Source organism: Andrena cerasifolii, chromosome 1, assembly GCF_050908995.1.
Source record: "Andrena cerasifolii isolate SP2316 chromosome 1, iyAndCera1_principal, whole genome shotgun sequence".
Taxonomy (NCBI): domain Eukaryota; kingdom Metazoa; phylum Arthropoda; class Insecta; order Hymenoptera; family Andrenidae; genus Andrena; species Andrena cerasifolii.
Window position 1 is genome coordinate 28474426 of NC_135118.1, and position 14395 is coordinate 28488820.

A 14395-nucleotide genomic window follows, 5' to 3' on the forward strand; every position below is an offset into this window, starting at 1 on the left:
TCGACCTTATTCTGCGATCTTTAAGCATTTGTAGCTCGGAGCAATGTTAACCGATTTTCATGAAATTTTAGATATTTATACGACGTACTTTAATCTACAAACAGATTTTTTTTTAATTTTCATTACAGGCTCACAAAAAAGTTTAAAAAACGACCTTTACTATTTTTTTTTGCTGTTCTGATCAGTTGAATTTTTTTCAAAACGACGAAACACGTCACTTAGCAAACTAATCCTTCTAGCTTCTAAAAAAACTCATGTCGTTTGAACTAATTCTGAGAAAGTTATGCGATTTTAAAAGTAAACTTTCTTTCGTCCGCCACTGTATATTCGTTGTATTGCTTGGCTACCACCACTGTAGCTATACATGTGTGTGAATTTCCGAATACGTAAGAAAATCAAATTCACATTTTTTATTCACTCTTCTATCTTCGTCCTTAAACCTTTCGCGACTGCAGATTTTGATACATAATGAGTTTCCCCCTTCTATTTTTATTTCTTCTAACCAGGATTCATTTACATCTGATACAAGCAAACTCGGAAGCAAATTTTCAAAGCGCCTTTAGGCGCCAAGAGTAACGAAAGGGTTAAACCAAGGAGCAGCCATTTTAGGAATTCAGTTTTCTGGTTTGGAGGTGGTCCAGAAAGTAGCTCTCCCCCACGGCGCACATTGAGGCACGTAACATAGGAGTCGCGGAAAAATTCTCATAACTTCGGTGTTTCCCAATATTTTTGAGTACTTTCTTTATATTATCTGTTAGCCAATGGTTATATGGACAGGAACATTAATAAAGTTGAAGCATTTTTAACAAATGAAGTAGTAATAAACCCCGTAAACATTGTGTTTCATAATTATTTAAACATCCAGTTCATATTTCACGTGAAACAACGAATTAAAAAAAACAGTATTAATATTTTTGTTTATAACTTTTTTCTAATTGTTTAAACAATAGATGAAACTTTTACCATTTGATAGATCTAATTAAAAAAAGTAACTTTTGTCTTGAAATTTCTTTTCTATCTCTTACAGATTGCGAGTTTTTTTTATAAACCTAAAAGAGTTAATGAAAACTCAAAATACTAAGTAGCTTCATTTGAAGTTGCATAATGGGATTACGGTGAAGAGTTTTCGAAAAGTATTTATGTCGTAATTAAGCTGAAACTATAGACATTCGAAATACATGAGGTACAAACATAAAAATATCTAGAGGAATTCAGAAAAAAAATCGACAACCTGGCACGAATATTGACACGTTTCCCGTTAGAATACGAAAGATCAACTTCAGATGAATTTTTCTTTGCAATTAACACGAATATGACATATGTGTCATATAGGTTAGATACGTTGGTCGATTGGCTATCAGAGTACAGTGATGGATACACAAAATACAACTTTAATTTTAAGACTTTCTTCCTCTCCAGCCCCACTGTGCGGCGCTCGAAGAATGGCACCTAGGCGAAGTTACAGAACCCAGCCCTAGCATCGCGGGTCCCTTCGCTAAGAAAAATAATCGCCCTCGAACTCCTTCATTATTCACGATTAAAGCTCGTCCAGGGAGCCCGCGGGAGCGAGTAACGGCGCTAATATAACTTGGAAAAGAATTTCACCGTCCACCCTGCAACTATCCCTCCCGTGTCTACTTTCGCTAATCGTCATTGGTGACTTTCTTCCGACAGGCGATTAAGGAGCTGAGCTAATTTAAATAGTTCGTCGAACTTGTAGCTGCGAGCGTAGGTAACTAAGGGGCCAAGGGCTGCCTATAGCGATCCAGTGGTGAACGAAGAACCAGGATCCGCTGGGCAACTCGAAATTTCTCAACATTTCGCGAGTGGGCAGGGTTCTGTGAACAGTCACTTGATTCGTGACGAAAAGAGCAGCGTGCACAATTAAGAGTCTAGATACTAAGAGTTTCTCAGCGACGCGATGCTCACACGTGCGCTGAGGCGTGCAGCCAGACAATTGCGACCATCAACCGTACGTGTCCATGAAACACGAGAAAGGTACGACGAGCACAAGTTATTCCATGACTAAAGAGAACAGAAAAGGAACTCCTCGAGTAATTCCAAACGCAGCTCACGACACCTCTGTAATTCAAATTACCCGCTAGCAGAAACGTTCTCGAACAAAATTACGAAACGATGCATCGACAGAGGCACGCTTTTCGTCGCAGACAATAGCCACAGATGCTCATTTAGGAAACGTCCTCGTTCTCTGCGAGCAGCCACGGTCTCTATCGCCTTCCATTTTCCACCGCGAAGGTAAATCGCCTCGCGAAATGCGCGCAGTTCGATTTCCTTTGTGTTCCCCGCGCAATGCCACGCCGATCTCTTCCGGCTTCTAGAAACAACGCGGCGAGGAGGAAAGAAAGGAGGAACGCGGGGAAAAATGAACGAGCCAGCCGAGATTAAGCTTTACGACTCCGCGTAGACGTCCCATCGCCCGTCGGGCTCCATTAAATCCGAAACTACGCAATAAGTTAGAAGTTCACGGCGAGGCTCGCTCGTCCGCGGTCGATCGCAATGATCCCGCTATCATTTTCCATCGGGGGCGAGAGCGTTCCAGTCACGGAATCCTCCATTACGCTTTTACCGATGACCCCGCGCAAACCCGTCGCCCGTCTGAATTTATGAAGCACACCGTTACCCGCACACCGCCCGGCTGTATTTGCCCGGCGAAAACACGCTCGTCTGATGATGAAACACCGATCGTTCCGACCGGTGGAAACGTAGGCGAGGTTATTACTATGCATAAGGCAAACGCGACGATGCACGGGGCGACAGGGGTTGCGCCATAATTTACGGGGAACTAACGCGTTAATTCCTTTCAACTTTGCAGCCGCGGTTACGGAGAAAGTCGATGCGCGGAATTGCCTCGTTTTCGGCTTAACGCAGCCGGCACTACCGCTCTGGGCCACTGGGAGCCTGTCCTCGCAACATTCTGCATGGTTACCCCGTCGCTCTGTTCAGCGAAATCTTTGCTTTACGGGTACTTTGGTTTTTAATCAGAGAAATTAGCTGTTGTGGCTTGATATAGTAGAAGTGGTAATTGTTATGACGAATTCATGAGGAAGGATTGTTGTGGCTTGATATAATAGAAGTGGTAATTGTTATGACGAATTGATGAGGAAGAGATCTCGAGTACCTAAATTCTGAAGTGTAGGAAATCTTTTTAATTTTGAATTGGAATGTGTGAAGGAGGTATTGGTATCGTGGAGATAAGAAACCAAGTTAAGCAGAAACCTACCAACCCTCAAGATCACAAAAAATTAGTAAAACACAAATTATTATTATATTTATTATTATTTTTATTTATTAAACGGGAATTCCCATGGTGTACAAAAGAAAAAGAAGACAACTTGAATGTACAGAGTCTGAGCACTACTATGCAATAATTAATACATAAGTGAGCATGCTACTTGTACCTAAAATGATAAACTTAGTAACAACGTGTAGGCTCATAACATGCCCATAAATTAGCGTCCTAAACGAATTAAGGAGTTATACCTAGTCAGGTGGCCGAAAAGAGGCGAATGTTTGTGAATTTTTTTTTAAAAAGCGGAAGCATATATTCTTACAGAACTTTTTGCGGTTAAAAGAGCAACATTTAAAGAACATTTGGTAATTTTTTCGTGCAAAAATATTTACGTTTATAATAAAGTAACAACCGACATCCAAGAAGCATTTTTAAAAAATTGCTTTTGCGGTGAGCACTGCCATTCGGAACCAGATTATCTAAAATCAAAAAACAAAAAAGATTTCGTTAGTATATTAATGTATCCTCAGGTTGGTGGAGAGAATTTTCCGAAATATTAATTTAAAACAAAATGGCAGCTATTTAAAGTTGAAACCCGTTTTTTTCGCGTGATTTTTGCACGAAAAAATCAGAATTTCAGGGTCGCACGCGTAATACCGATATTCGGTAGCCTATGGCTACCGATCCTATGGAGATCCTATAATTTTGTGATCTTTATTTTGCAAAAAATACCAACCCTTACCCTAATTAAAACTGAAGCTTTATACAATGATATCATTAAAACTACCAAACCATAGTTCCATTTTGGATTTAAAAAACCAAAACTACAGAAAATTTGAAATAATATTAATTATACTATTCACTATTAAATAACGCATTAAAAAACATTGCAAAAAAAAAAACAACAAGAAATAAAATATACCCCATAGAAATAAAGCTAATTTACTTTAACAATTAAAATCTTCAAACTAAATTTACTCAATTTCATTTTGGTCTTGGGAACTTGAACAAGCCAATGTTCCACCGTAATAGTAAGCACCGCTGATTAAACTGAACTAGCAAATCACGAGCGAATCACGAAGTTTCTTATTTTACTTTTCCCCCTTCTTGTAACCCACAGTAAAGCACTAAAGGGCGCGTTCAACTCGCCAACAATAGAAGCGTTTATCGGGAATGCCAGATGCTGGAAGAAGCTCGCCTCGAATATCGTTCTATCGGTGATTACGTCGGACAATAGCATTGTCGACAGTTCCATCGAACGCGGAATCAGCGGACGTCCCCGGCTGCCGGCCGGGATGGTAATTGTTACGCGGGCGCATTATTTGTAATTCATCGGTTCCGCGTGTCAAATTTTACAATGGCCCGTGCTCATTATATTTACAGCGACGCGCCCGGCGCTGTTTACCTGTCAATGCGCGCTGCAAGCAATTTATGGCGTCAACCCGGCCAATGCAGATTCGTCCGACGATTGTCCGCCGTCCGGCATCAAAATTCAACGGCGACGCTGGGCCGCCGCTGCGTGCCGTTTCTACGGTTTAATTAGTGTTACAATGATCGGCGAAATCCCCGGTATCATAGTCACTGGACAGTGTCGCGCGGCTAATTGTTGCACGCCGACCCTTTCCACGCTCGGCTCCCATCGCGACGTGAATTTATAAATCCTCCTGCGCGACTCCGCGGAGGAGAGAGAGACGGTGATGGACGTTGCGCGACAATTAATTACGTTTCGTTGGTCTGCGGCGATGGGAGCTCGCGAACGATCCGTAGATATTCGTGCACGCCAGACATTTCGAATATTAGGCTTGGGCAGAAAATACTCAATGGCTGAACTCTGGGTGGGGTTAAAATGTGAGTCTTAGGTGACTCTGAAAGTTAAAGCCAGTGGAAGTGATTCTGGGGTTAATTGGGAGAACGAAAGATGAGACGAATCATAGATCGCGTCTTGTTACACAGATTGAGTGTTAATGAATGTAAAGTTAAACCCGATTGCTATAGAATTGTTACAGCTTCGATAATCTCTCTCGCGTCGGAAGAGATCCTTGAGAAAAAGGAAGTTTATCAAAAGAGAACCTCCCCCTGATCGGGGTATTTAAAGGGTTATACCTAGTCAGGCGGCCGAAAAGAGGCGAATATTTGTGAATTTTTTTTGAAGAAGCGGAAGCATATATTTTTACAAAACTTTTTGCGGTTAAAAGAGCAACATTTAAAGAACATTTGGTAATTTTTTCGTGCAAAAATATCTACGTTTATAATAAAGTAACAACCGACATCCAAGAAGCATTTTTAAAAATTTGCTTTTGCAGTGAGTACTGCTATTCGGAACCAGATTATCTAAAATCAAAAAACAAAAAAGAGTTCGTTAGTGTATTAATGTATCCTCAGGTTGACGAAGAGCATTTTCCGAAATATTAATTTAAAACAAAATGGCGGCTATTTAAATTTGAAATCCTAAATTTTTTCGTGCAAAAAGGATTTCAACAGGATTTCAAAATGCTTCTTGGATGTCGGTTGTTACTTTATTATAAACGTAAATATTTTTGCACGAAAAAATTACCAAATGTTCTTTAAATGTTGCTTTTTTAAGCGCAAAAAGTTTTATAAAAATATACGCTTCCGCTTGTTCAAAAAAATTCACAAACATTCGCCTCTTTTCCGCCGCCTGACTAGATATAACCCTTTAAAATACTTCCTCTCACTTTCGTCTCCGTAGGTACTTACATTTGCGTCTTTGTTCCTGCTATTGGCGAGCCCGAAAGTGGCCTTATAGAAAAGAGAAATTATTGCGCGGCGTCGTCGGCGGAGATAAGTGGTTTCATCCCGCGAAACCGCTGGACAAAACCGACGGCCGTAACTGGTAACCGTTAGGGGCCGTAATAAATTGGCGGAGAATGCCCGAAGGAAGGCGACGAAGTACATGAAGAACGGTCGCAGTTATCGTCCAATCGCGCTCGTCGCCTCGAACGGAGAATAAAACATCGTTCCGCCTGCGTAACTCAACCGGCCGCGGAAGATCGCGCTACCAACAATTAATGCTGGTCCTAGGCGATAGATCAGCGGGAAAACTCGCGGCGGCGGTAAATTTCTTCGCTCCCTCCTCTTCCTCCGGCTTGTCGAAGATCAGCGGGAACGTTCGAGCGTGAATTATTCCGCCGCGGAGAATAATGACGGTGACAGAGGCGTAATGAGAATTCAGGGAAGACCCGGCGGCGATGGCCGCGTCAGCGAAACTTTTATTAAAGCCACCGAGCGTTTTAATATACAAAGCACATTTATCTTGAACGGTGCGTCCTTCGCCTCTCTGTCCCCGTTCCTCCTGATCGCCTAGATCCCGAACATTATGCCGGTCAAGATGAACGGCGGCACTGTTTCTATTTAAATTCCCCCCCGCTCGCGTAGATCTTCTATCGCGCCCACGAATACCCGAAGAATTATTAAAACGGGACTCGGAAATCCGCGAAACCGCGTGGTTGTAATGAAAGAATCTAAATGAGAGTTCCAATTCTTGAATCCATTTATTAAACAGTACCTACCTACAGGATTAGGAAGATCTTTATTAACGTCGACATTAAACCTTCTATGGTGACCTAAACCAAGTGGCAGAAAAGGATATAAAGTGGAAGAAGGGTGTAAAGAGTCGATATACTTTGACGTTGATCTTTCTAAGAAGTAAACATGATCCCAAATTTTTCTGCACTTCGCGAAGAATCGTTCCTTTTACGGTTCGTCGTCGATGATGCCCACAATCGTCCAGGAACGATCCTGAAGGACAACAGGACTCGTATGGATCCGAAAGCTAGGGACGACGTAATCTGATTTTGGAGCATGCTTGCCGCACAACGCTAGGTAACTTTGCACTCCCGTCTCCGAGGAACTGCAGCGAACTGGCGCGGCCTACGGGAGGAACCGGAAGTTCGGTAACTCGCGAGTTGGGACGGCCAGGACCCAGGCGTCGATGTACTTTCCCGCACAGGACCGCTGCTGTACATAATTTCACCGCTGTCTCGAGAAGTTCACGTCGCCGCGGGTGATTGCTGCGGGAGCGGGTTAAGGCGTTACGCCGAGTCTTCCGGTACGCCGTCGCGTTCGAAAGACGTTTCGCTTCGCGCCTCTCATGATTTCGTGACGGTGATAAGCGACGTTTAACCTGATCCATAGCTATCGCGACTTTGGATCCTTCAATGGATTTTAGGCAAACTTCCCCGCCGTGGTGTCAAGTGTTCGTTGTCGAGCTTGGGGCGCCGGTTCTCAGCTAATGTCTCACGAACATTACGAGCTTATATGATGTTTGATCAAATACTCTGAAGCTTTTGCAATGAATTCCATAGATTTACTTATGTGCCATTATTAACGGTAAACTTTGTCTTATGGAAAGTTTGATCGAGCTGGCCACTTCAAAGTCGCTAACAACACTCTTCTGCTGTTCCAGACATGCTACGAGATGGAGAGGTACCTGAAGGACGAGCCGAAGCTGCAGTCGTACAAAAAGTTACCCACAGAGTTGGACACGGCGCCCTGGAACCTCTTCAGGGCGCCCCCGATCTCGTGGACAGCCTCCACAGGCACCGCCAACGCACAATTCGAATCGCCAATCAAAATGGAGGTGAGCACTCGTGATGACACTGCGTTTTGATCGGTGCTCCCTCGGGGACACTTGCCCGAGCTCCAACCTCCCTTCTCGATCGTTTGTCTGGTGCCACGTATCAATGGCCGCTTTTCTTTTCTTTCTCTGCCGTTGGCGCGACGCAGGTGACGACGTCGTCGGAAGACAGGGAAACGCTCTGTCTCGATGACATAAAGTTCAGTCCCGGCGATCACAACCACAACGGCCGCGACAGGGATCTGTTGGACCGACACCTCGACTCGTTGTCGATGTCGTCGGCGAGCTCGGCGTGTTCGGCGTTGTCCTGGGACAGCTCGCCCTCCCTCTCCTGCACGGCGCTCATTCTCAAGAAAGAGCCCAGCGAGGATCTCGAGGAGGATGAGGAGCACGAGGTGCGTTCAAGCCGGATTTACGTTTCACCGATCCTTTGGTAGTGCCTGAAACGCCCGCATTCCTTTCTCGCTGCTTCTTTCGTCGAGCGTGTGTCCATTTGCATGGGAACGATTCATTTATGTCTAAGGATTTTCGTCGTGCGTGATTTGGATGTTTCGGTAAATTGCGCGAGTTTTACCTTCCGTTCGATTAGATTTTTGGAAATTCTGAGTTGAAAGTGTGGATTAAAACGGCACGGTTTACGAATTTATTAAATAGCAACCTAAAACCTTCATTTTTTTTATATATAATAGTTCGGATTCAAACAAAAATGCTCACGATGCGTTCGAGCCCATCGCTACTTCCATCAAAAAATGTACAAATCGAAGCATCCATGCCATAGTACATGGAAATAAACGGAGAAAGGCCTTTCCTTGTCCCTTATGGTTCATTTTTAAACACTAAATTATCGCCAACTGCTCTGAACGAACCAAGTTAACGGCATACGTTCCAAAAGGGATGACCACTCACATTCAACTGTAACTGGCGGTGTTTCGAGCCCCCTGTTCCAGTGTATCGCGAGCACAATACCCGTCAAATTTCAATTACCGCCCGGTTACACGAATTCTTCCCATTTGCCCCAGTTACACAGGAGCACGGTGTAATTTAACGCAGACGCACGCGTGTACAGTAGGCCGTGTAATCTGTTTACGAGGCCATTTCCCATTGATCGATTCGCAGAGAGCCGCGGTGTGCCCACGGTATCGATGTTCGATACCGTTTTAACCAGTTGCTTGCACTTTAATCAGAGCCACCCCCTCCTCCCCCCGCCCGTGTTATCGTAATCCTGTTGCGTAATGAATTACGTTTGCGCCGCAGGAGATCGAGGAGGAAGAGGACAGCGGCTGCGAGAGCGAAGGTCAGATCCTGACGCCACCGTCGAGCCCCGGCTCAGGTCAAGGTCATTCCAACTCCAGTCACTCGTCGAGTGGGAGTTCGATGCTCGATGTGCACAACCTCAACCTTCACGGGACGGGCGGCAGGAGTACCATCGTCAGGGTTACCACCAGCAACGCGCAGGGTGTCGCAAAGTAGGCATACGTCGAACTTTCCTCCGACTTTTCTTACGTAACTTGAGAACTCGCGAGATCGTATTCAAAAATTGTACAATAGAGTGGTGGGTTGTATGGTAGTTAAGAAGTCTTCTTTTCTCTGCCAAGAGAAGGGAAATTGATGAGTATGTGATACTGTATAATAAATATTCCTCGCGAAGGATGCAATTAGGTTTACAAAGTTATTACATTCAATTTCTCATAAATACAAGGATTTTCCATTTCAAGGATTTTCAATCTCTTACTCTTCTACATTCTTGTGATTTTGGGCGACTTTCTATTGGAATTTGGTGAGGAGATTTTCTCTCAACGCGACCAATTTTTGGGGAACAGTTAATTAATAGACGATGAAAAGAATACCAAACGATGTAGCTTAATCGTTTTGCAGGCTGATCTCCGTCACAGCGAATGGCTACCCAGCGGTGGCAGGCACGCAACACGCACACGCAGGGGCCACTGCAACTGCAAGCACCGTGGGTAACAGGCACCACGCGAGGAGCCACGAGCACAGTCCACCTGACACGAAGCGCAGGATACACAAATGCCAATTTCCGGGATGCAAGAAGGTTTACACCAAGAGCTCGCATCTGAAGGCCCATCAAAGGACGCACACGGGTAAGTGATTAACCAAGGCTTTACCTCTCCTCCCTTATCTACTCTACCTATGTACCTACCATATGTATCTCGAGGCTGCAGATACGCATTACATCAATGTAAATATCGCAAAAGATTCGCTGAAAATGTAGATTGGAATAGGGTGTTGCATTGCACATGGAATATCGATGCTTCTGAACCCTTTGTTGACTCTTGATAACATTTGCATCGAAATCTTCCTATCATACCCCTCCCTCAGCAACAAAGAACAGTTCTTCAACTCCTCCTACCTCAAGTTAGACCTGTATTGTTTAGTTTCTTAAACGATCATCCTACCGATAGCTGGCCACACACGGGGAGGTTTCCCCGGGGTCTTCATTCGTCGCGTTTCAAGTCTGCGGACTTAGTGGTGCATGTCTATGATCGATTCATACCGTCACGGTTCTCGTGACAAACTTCAAACGCGTGACTAAACAGTTGTTCAACACGTGCAGTTTTTGTCTGCAGATAAAAACCGACAGGTCGAAATTGAAAAAACTGAAAAACTTACTATACTACATTATATTAATGTCATCTAAAAATATCGATACAGGAGTATTCTTTCGGGCAATTATGTGTATTCAAATCATAGCACAACACAAATTACGGTTTTTATTATTACGTTTGAACATATTTCGTTTGTTTTGGATGAATTCCGTTCTGCATGACAATTGAGAAAACTTTCAGCAAAACGAAAGTCCACAGTTTCGATCAAATCCGCGGATAAATCAGCGGTTTTCACCCATTAATACGCAGTTTTATCTGTGACCGATTTATCCAACGTGATTTGCCTGTGACTTTGATCGCAGGCAGGGCTTGAAACCGTTATTATAAAGATTTCAGTTCTTGAAAGAGTTATGAAGAACCTTTATTCGGAATAACCGTTATAAAGAACCTAAATATCAGACTATATAAGTATAAGTTACGGTTCCTATATAGCTCTATAATTTTTATTTTTTAGGTTCTATATAAGTTACAAAGTGGTTATAGAACCGATTTTTGTAACGATTGTACAAAATTTTACAGTAAATGAAATCACAACATATTACAACTATAGATTACTCTGTGTAACCAAATTGTTTAAAAAAATTTATAAATAACCACGGGGGAAACCTCCCCGTGTGTGGCCAGCTAATTGCACGAGAAGAAAAGAACGTTCCAGGAAGACTCGCGAATGCTTTGAAAAACATATACGATTATGGCCGGCTTAAGACCTTTAGAGGTCCTAAACACTTAAAATACCCCCAAGAGCCTGAAACCCCCTTATACGGGGTGATCATTTCAACGCAATGTCCGATTTCTTAGGCATTTCCGATAATTTAACTAAACAGTGTTTCTGAAGTTAGATTTTAAAATTCAAAAAATTTCCCACCTTTCTCCTGATGTCATAAGCGCGTGCTTATTTTGCTTATTGCTTAATCCAACACTGTATACGATACAAAACTAGACCACGCTGTAGCCGCGCGCGCGATGAATCACCAAATGGCGTAATAGCTCGCGTTGGATGCCCGCGGGTGCCCAAAGCGAGCAGCGCCCCTTTCGAACGCGATCAACATTCATCACTCTTTCCGCAATTAAGGTAACGCGCCCGCGAATTATCAATACCGTCGTCGCCATTAATAAACGAGCGCGTCTGTCGTCGAACGATACGTAGCCGCTTGACAATTCGCGCGCCCTTTCTTACCGATTTAGTTAATCGTTAGTCACGCGATTATCCCCGCCCCACCTTCGTCGGAGCGAGCGCGGAAGAACGGGGGTGGCGTACATCCCCTGAGAAGACCAATTCCTCGGGACAAATTCCTCGACGCGTTCCCTGCCTCCCTTATCGCGGGGACCAACAATGCATAATTAATTACGAAGCCGAATTAAGGGAGCCTGCTCGGCTTGTACGTCGGCCGTGGGGGGATCCTCGAGCTACGCGCATACAGCGAGATGAATGCGGAGCCCACGTGCACGAAACCGGAAGATGCATGTTTAATGGCGTCGAAATAGTCTGCCGGTGTGTTTTCTTCGATCGATCGAAGGATAACCGTTCCGCGCTACCTCTCCCCCGGCTTACCGTAAGTTTCGCATATTTCACTCGGCTTTCCAAGGTTTACCTCCGCAGTGAGGCTCGTAATTTCACGGCGAGCGTACTGTTCGGTAGAGTGCCCGTGTGATTCGCCAATTGGGTCGTTAAGTATGGCTTGCTGTACGATTCAGAGGCTAGTCGCGGCGAAAGAAGTAGAAGACGGGGTTGAGGGTGAAACACGTTTACTCCTACCAGTGAAATAACTTCTGTGATATTCTTTCTTGTAATCCGTATCGCCAGTGGCGTATTGAACGTTGAGCAGTTGCTGCCTGGGTCCCTGCTCAGAAGGTCCCAACCGCAGGCCCCATTTGAAAGAAAAAAAAAATATAATTTTATCCAAACACTATATTTTTTTCAATGTATATACTGCTATACTTAGTTCGTTGTTAGTAAACTACTTCTTCATTCGCTTAAAAAAATGGGCCACTCAGAACGTTTGCCTCCTGGGCCTTTTTCCTAAATCCGCCACTGAGTATCGCACTGCGTGAACCCGCGGAGACTTTATGAAACTTGAAAAAACGAGAAAACAGAGACGTGGACGGTGCCCCTGGGAAGCTTTCGAAGCTTCAGCTATAAGGGTCCCAATGCCATGCGGAGCTGCCCCGAGAGGTTCGCCAAAGGAGAACTCGATTAAGCCTCATCCTACCGTCTAGGAGACGGTAAACATTCAAAAAGCGAAGCTTAAAGAGTTTCCAGCGCGCGGGTTTGTTCCGCGCCGGCGATCGCCAAAAGAAAAGCCCGAGCCGAGCAATTACATGCAAGAAGCCCGTGCCTCCGTCGTCACTTCCGTAAGCTGCGTCACTTTGAACGAAGAGACTGACCGAACACGTTATTACCGTGCGGTCAGCCCGCTCCTGCTTCTTCGTCCTGTGGCTCTTGGCGGTCGGCTGCGGCGGGGGCGGAGAACTGTAATTAACGAGGAGTCTATCTCCCTCTTCCTCCGTCCGCCTCGGCGGCCACCCCCGTGGCTTCTTTCCCTCTCTTTGTCCACGGTTTTCGTCGCGTCACGCTTCGAACCCTCCCGCTGAATCCGCGGCGCGGCGGCCGCAGCTCCGCGCGCCCCTACGCGCTTGTACACACGAATAATTACGAGGAACGGCCGTGCGTGCGCGGAAATCACGACCCCTGTCCGTGACTGCTGCCCGCGCACCTGTGTGCACGCTGTTTGCATACGCGTAATATGCACGCGTGTTGGCTTACCGCTGGCTGGATGTAACGAGGGTGAGTGCGATCGCAACGAGCGCATGGAAATCGATTGTCGAAGAATACGTCTATTTACTTCGTTCAAGGATCAGTAGTTAGAGTCAAGGTCTACTGCGTTGGTTGGGTGGGCCAGGTGTACTTCTTCTGATTAGGAAACATTTGGCGAGGGGGTGTTTCTGGTGGGTTGCTTTTAACGGCCAGGGTTAATGGAAGTGTGCTACTCGGCCCTCGGAGCAGATGTATGATCACGTTTGTAGGGAGTTTAGGATAGTACGCTGGAGTTTTACAGTGTTTTCTTTGCCTTAGTGAGTGATAGAGGCATGTATGGAATTCGGTAGGTTATTAAATTTGGAGGTGGGTATTGGCATTTTCTTATTTCCGCTACGCAAGCTGGTGGCGAAAATTAGAGCAGTCTAATCGGGTTAGCTGTCACGTGTAATTGGCAGTATTGGGAATTTCGACTGTTTGATGATCGATTTTGTAAGATTTAACAGACTATTTAATGACAGAAACATTATTGCACTGTTTCAATACTTGTGTGACACCAGTTCTGTAACGCGATTCACCCGATTACAGAGCTTACTTTAGTAGATGACGCTCTCACAGTATTTCCCAATAGAGATGTACTTAGATTTACTACAGATATGTAGAGATGGTATGAGATTAACTTAGAACTAGAGCTTCCCAGGTGTTCGTCTCCGATTGCTTCGATTTTTGAATATGATTTAGAGGACCGAAAAATAAAAAATACGTGTCTATTTATTTCGACCCGATTGCATGTTTTGGGGGTGAAACCACCCTTCAAGAAAGCGACAAAAAGCCGCTGCGTTCGGGACGCTAGTCGCATCGACATGAAATCAGCCTATAACCACAAATCAAAACAGTTTGAAATCAGATTAGCTACGTTATTATATATTAGCAAAGCGATTTCAATAAATAAAAAAAAACATTGAAGAGAAGAATAAAAAATATATAAAAAAATTTATGTTAAACGATTTTATTAAAAATGTAGTAAAAACTAAATTAAAATGCACTAAAAACTAAAAAATAATTCTTTTCTTGTACTTCAATTTTGATGGTGCTAATATCACTTTAAATAAAATCGTGGGGTACCATGTGCAACCAGAAGTTGAGGAATAGGTTGACAAGTGGAA

The 14395-nt window shown here is 44.3% G+C and overlaps 1 protein-coding gene across 3 annotated transcripts in view; it reads left to right on the forward strand.

The window, feature by feature from the left end:
• LOC143374361 (Krueppel-like factor 6) overlaps positions 1-14395 on the forward strand; it is a 417548-nt gene that overhangs the window by 373173 nt on the left and 29980 nt on the right. For 2 of the 3 annotated variants that reach the window (XM_076822481.1, XM_076822490.1), the window contains exons 2-5: positions 7677-7850; positions 7997-8242; positions 9102-9313; positions 9723-9949. In XM_076822481.1, the coding sequence (XP_076678596.1) occupies positions 7677-7850; positions 7997-8242; positions 9102-9313; positions 9723-9949 (859 nt within the window). The remainder of the gene's footprint in view (positions 1-7676; positions 7851-7996; positions 8243-9101; positions 9314-9722; positions 9950-14395) is intronic. The other variant, XM_076822497.1, reaches the window with a different exon arrangement.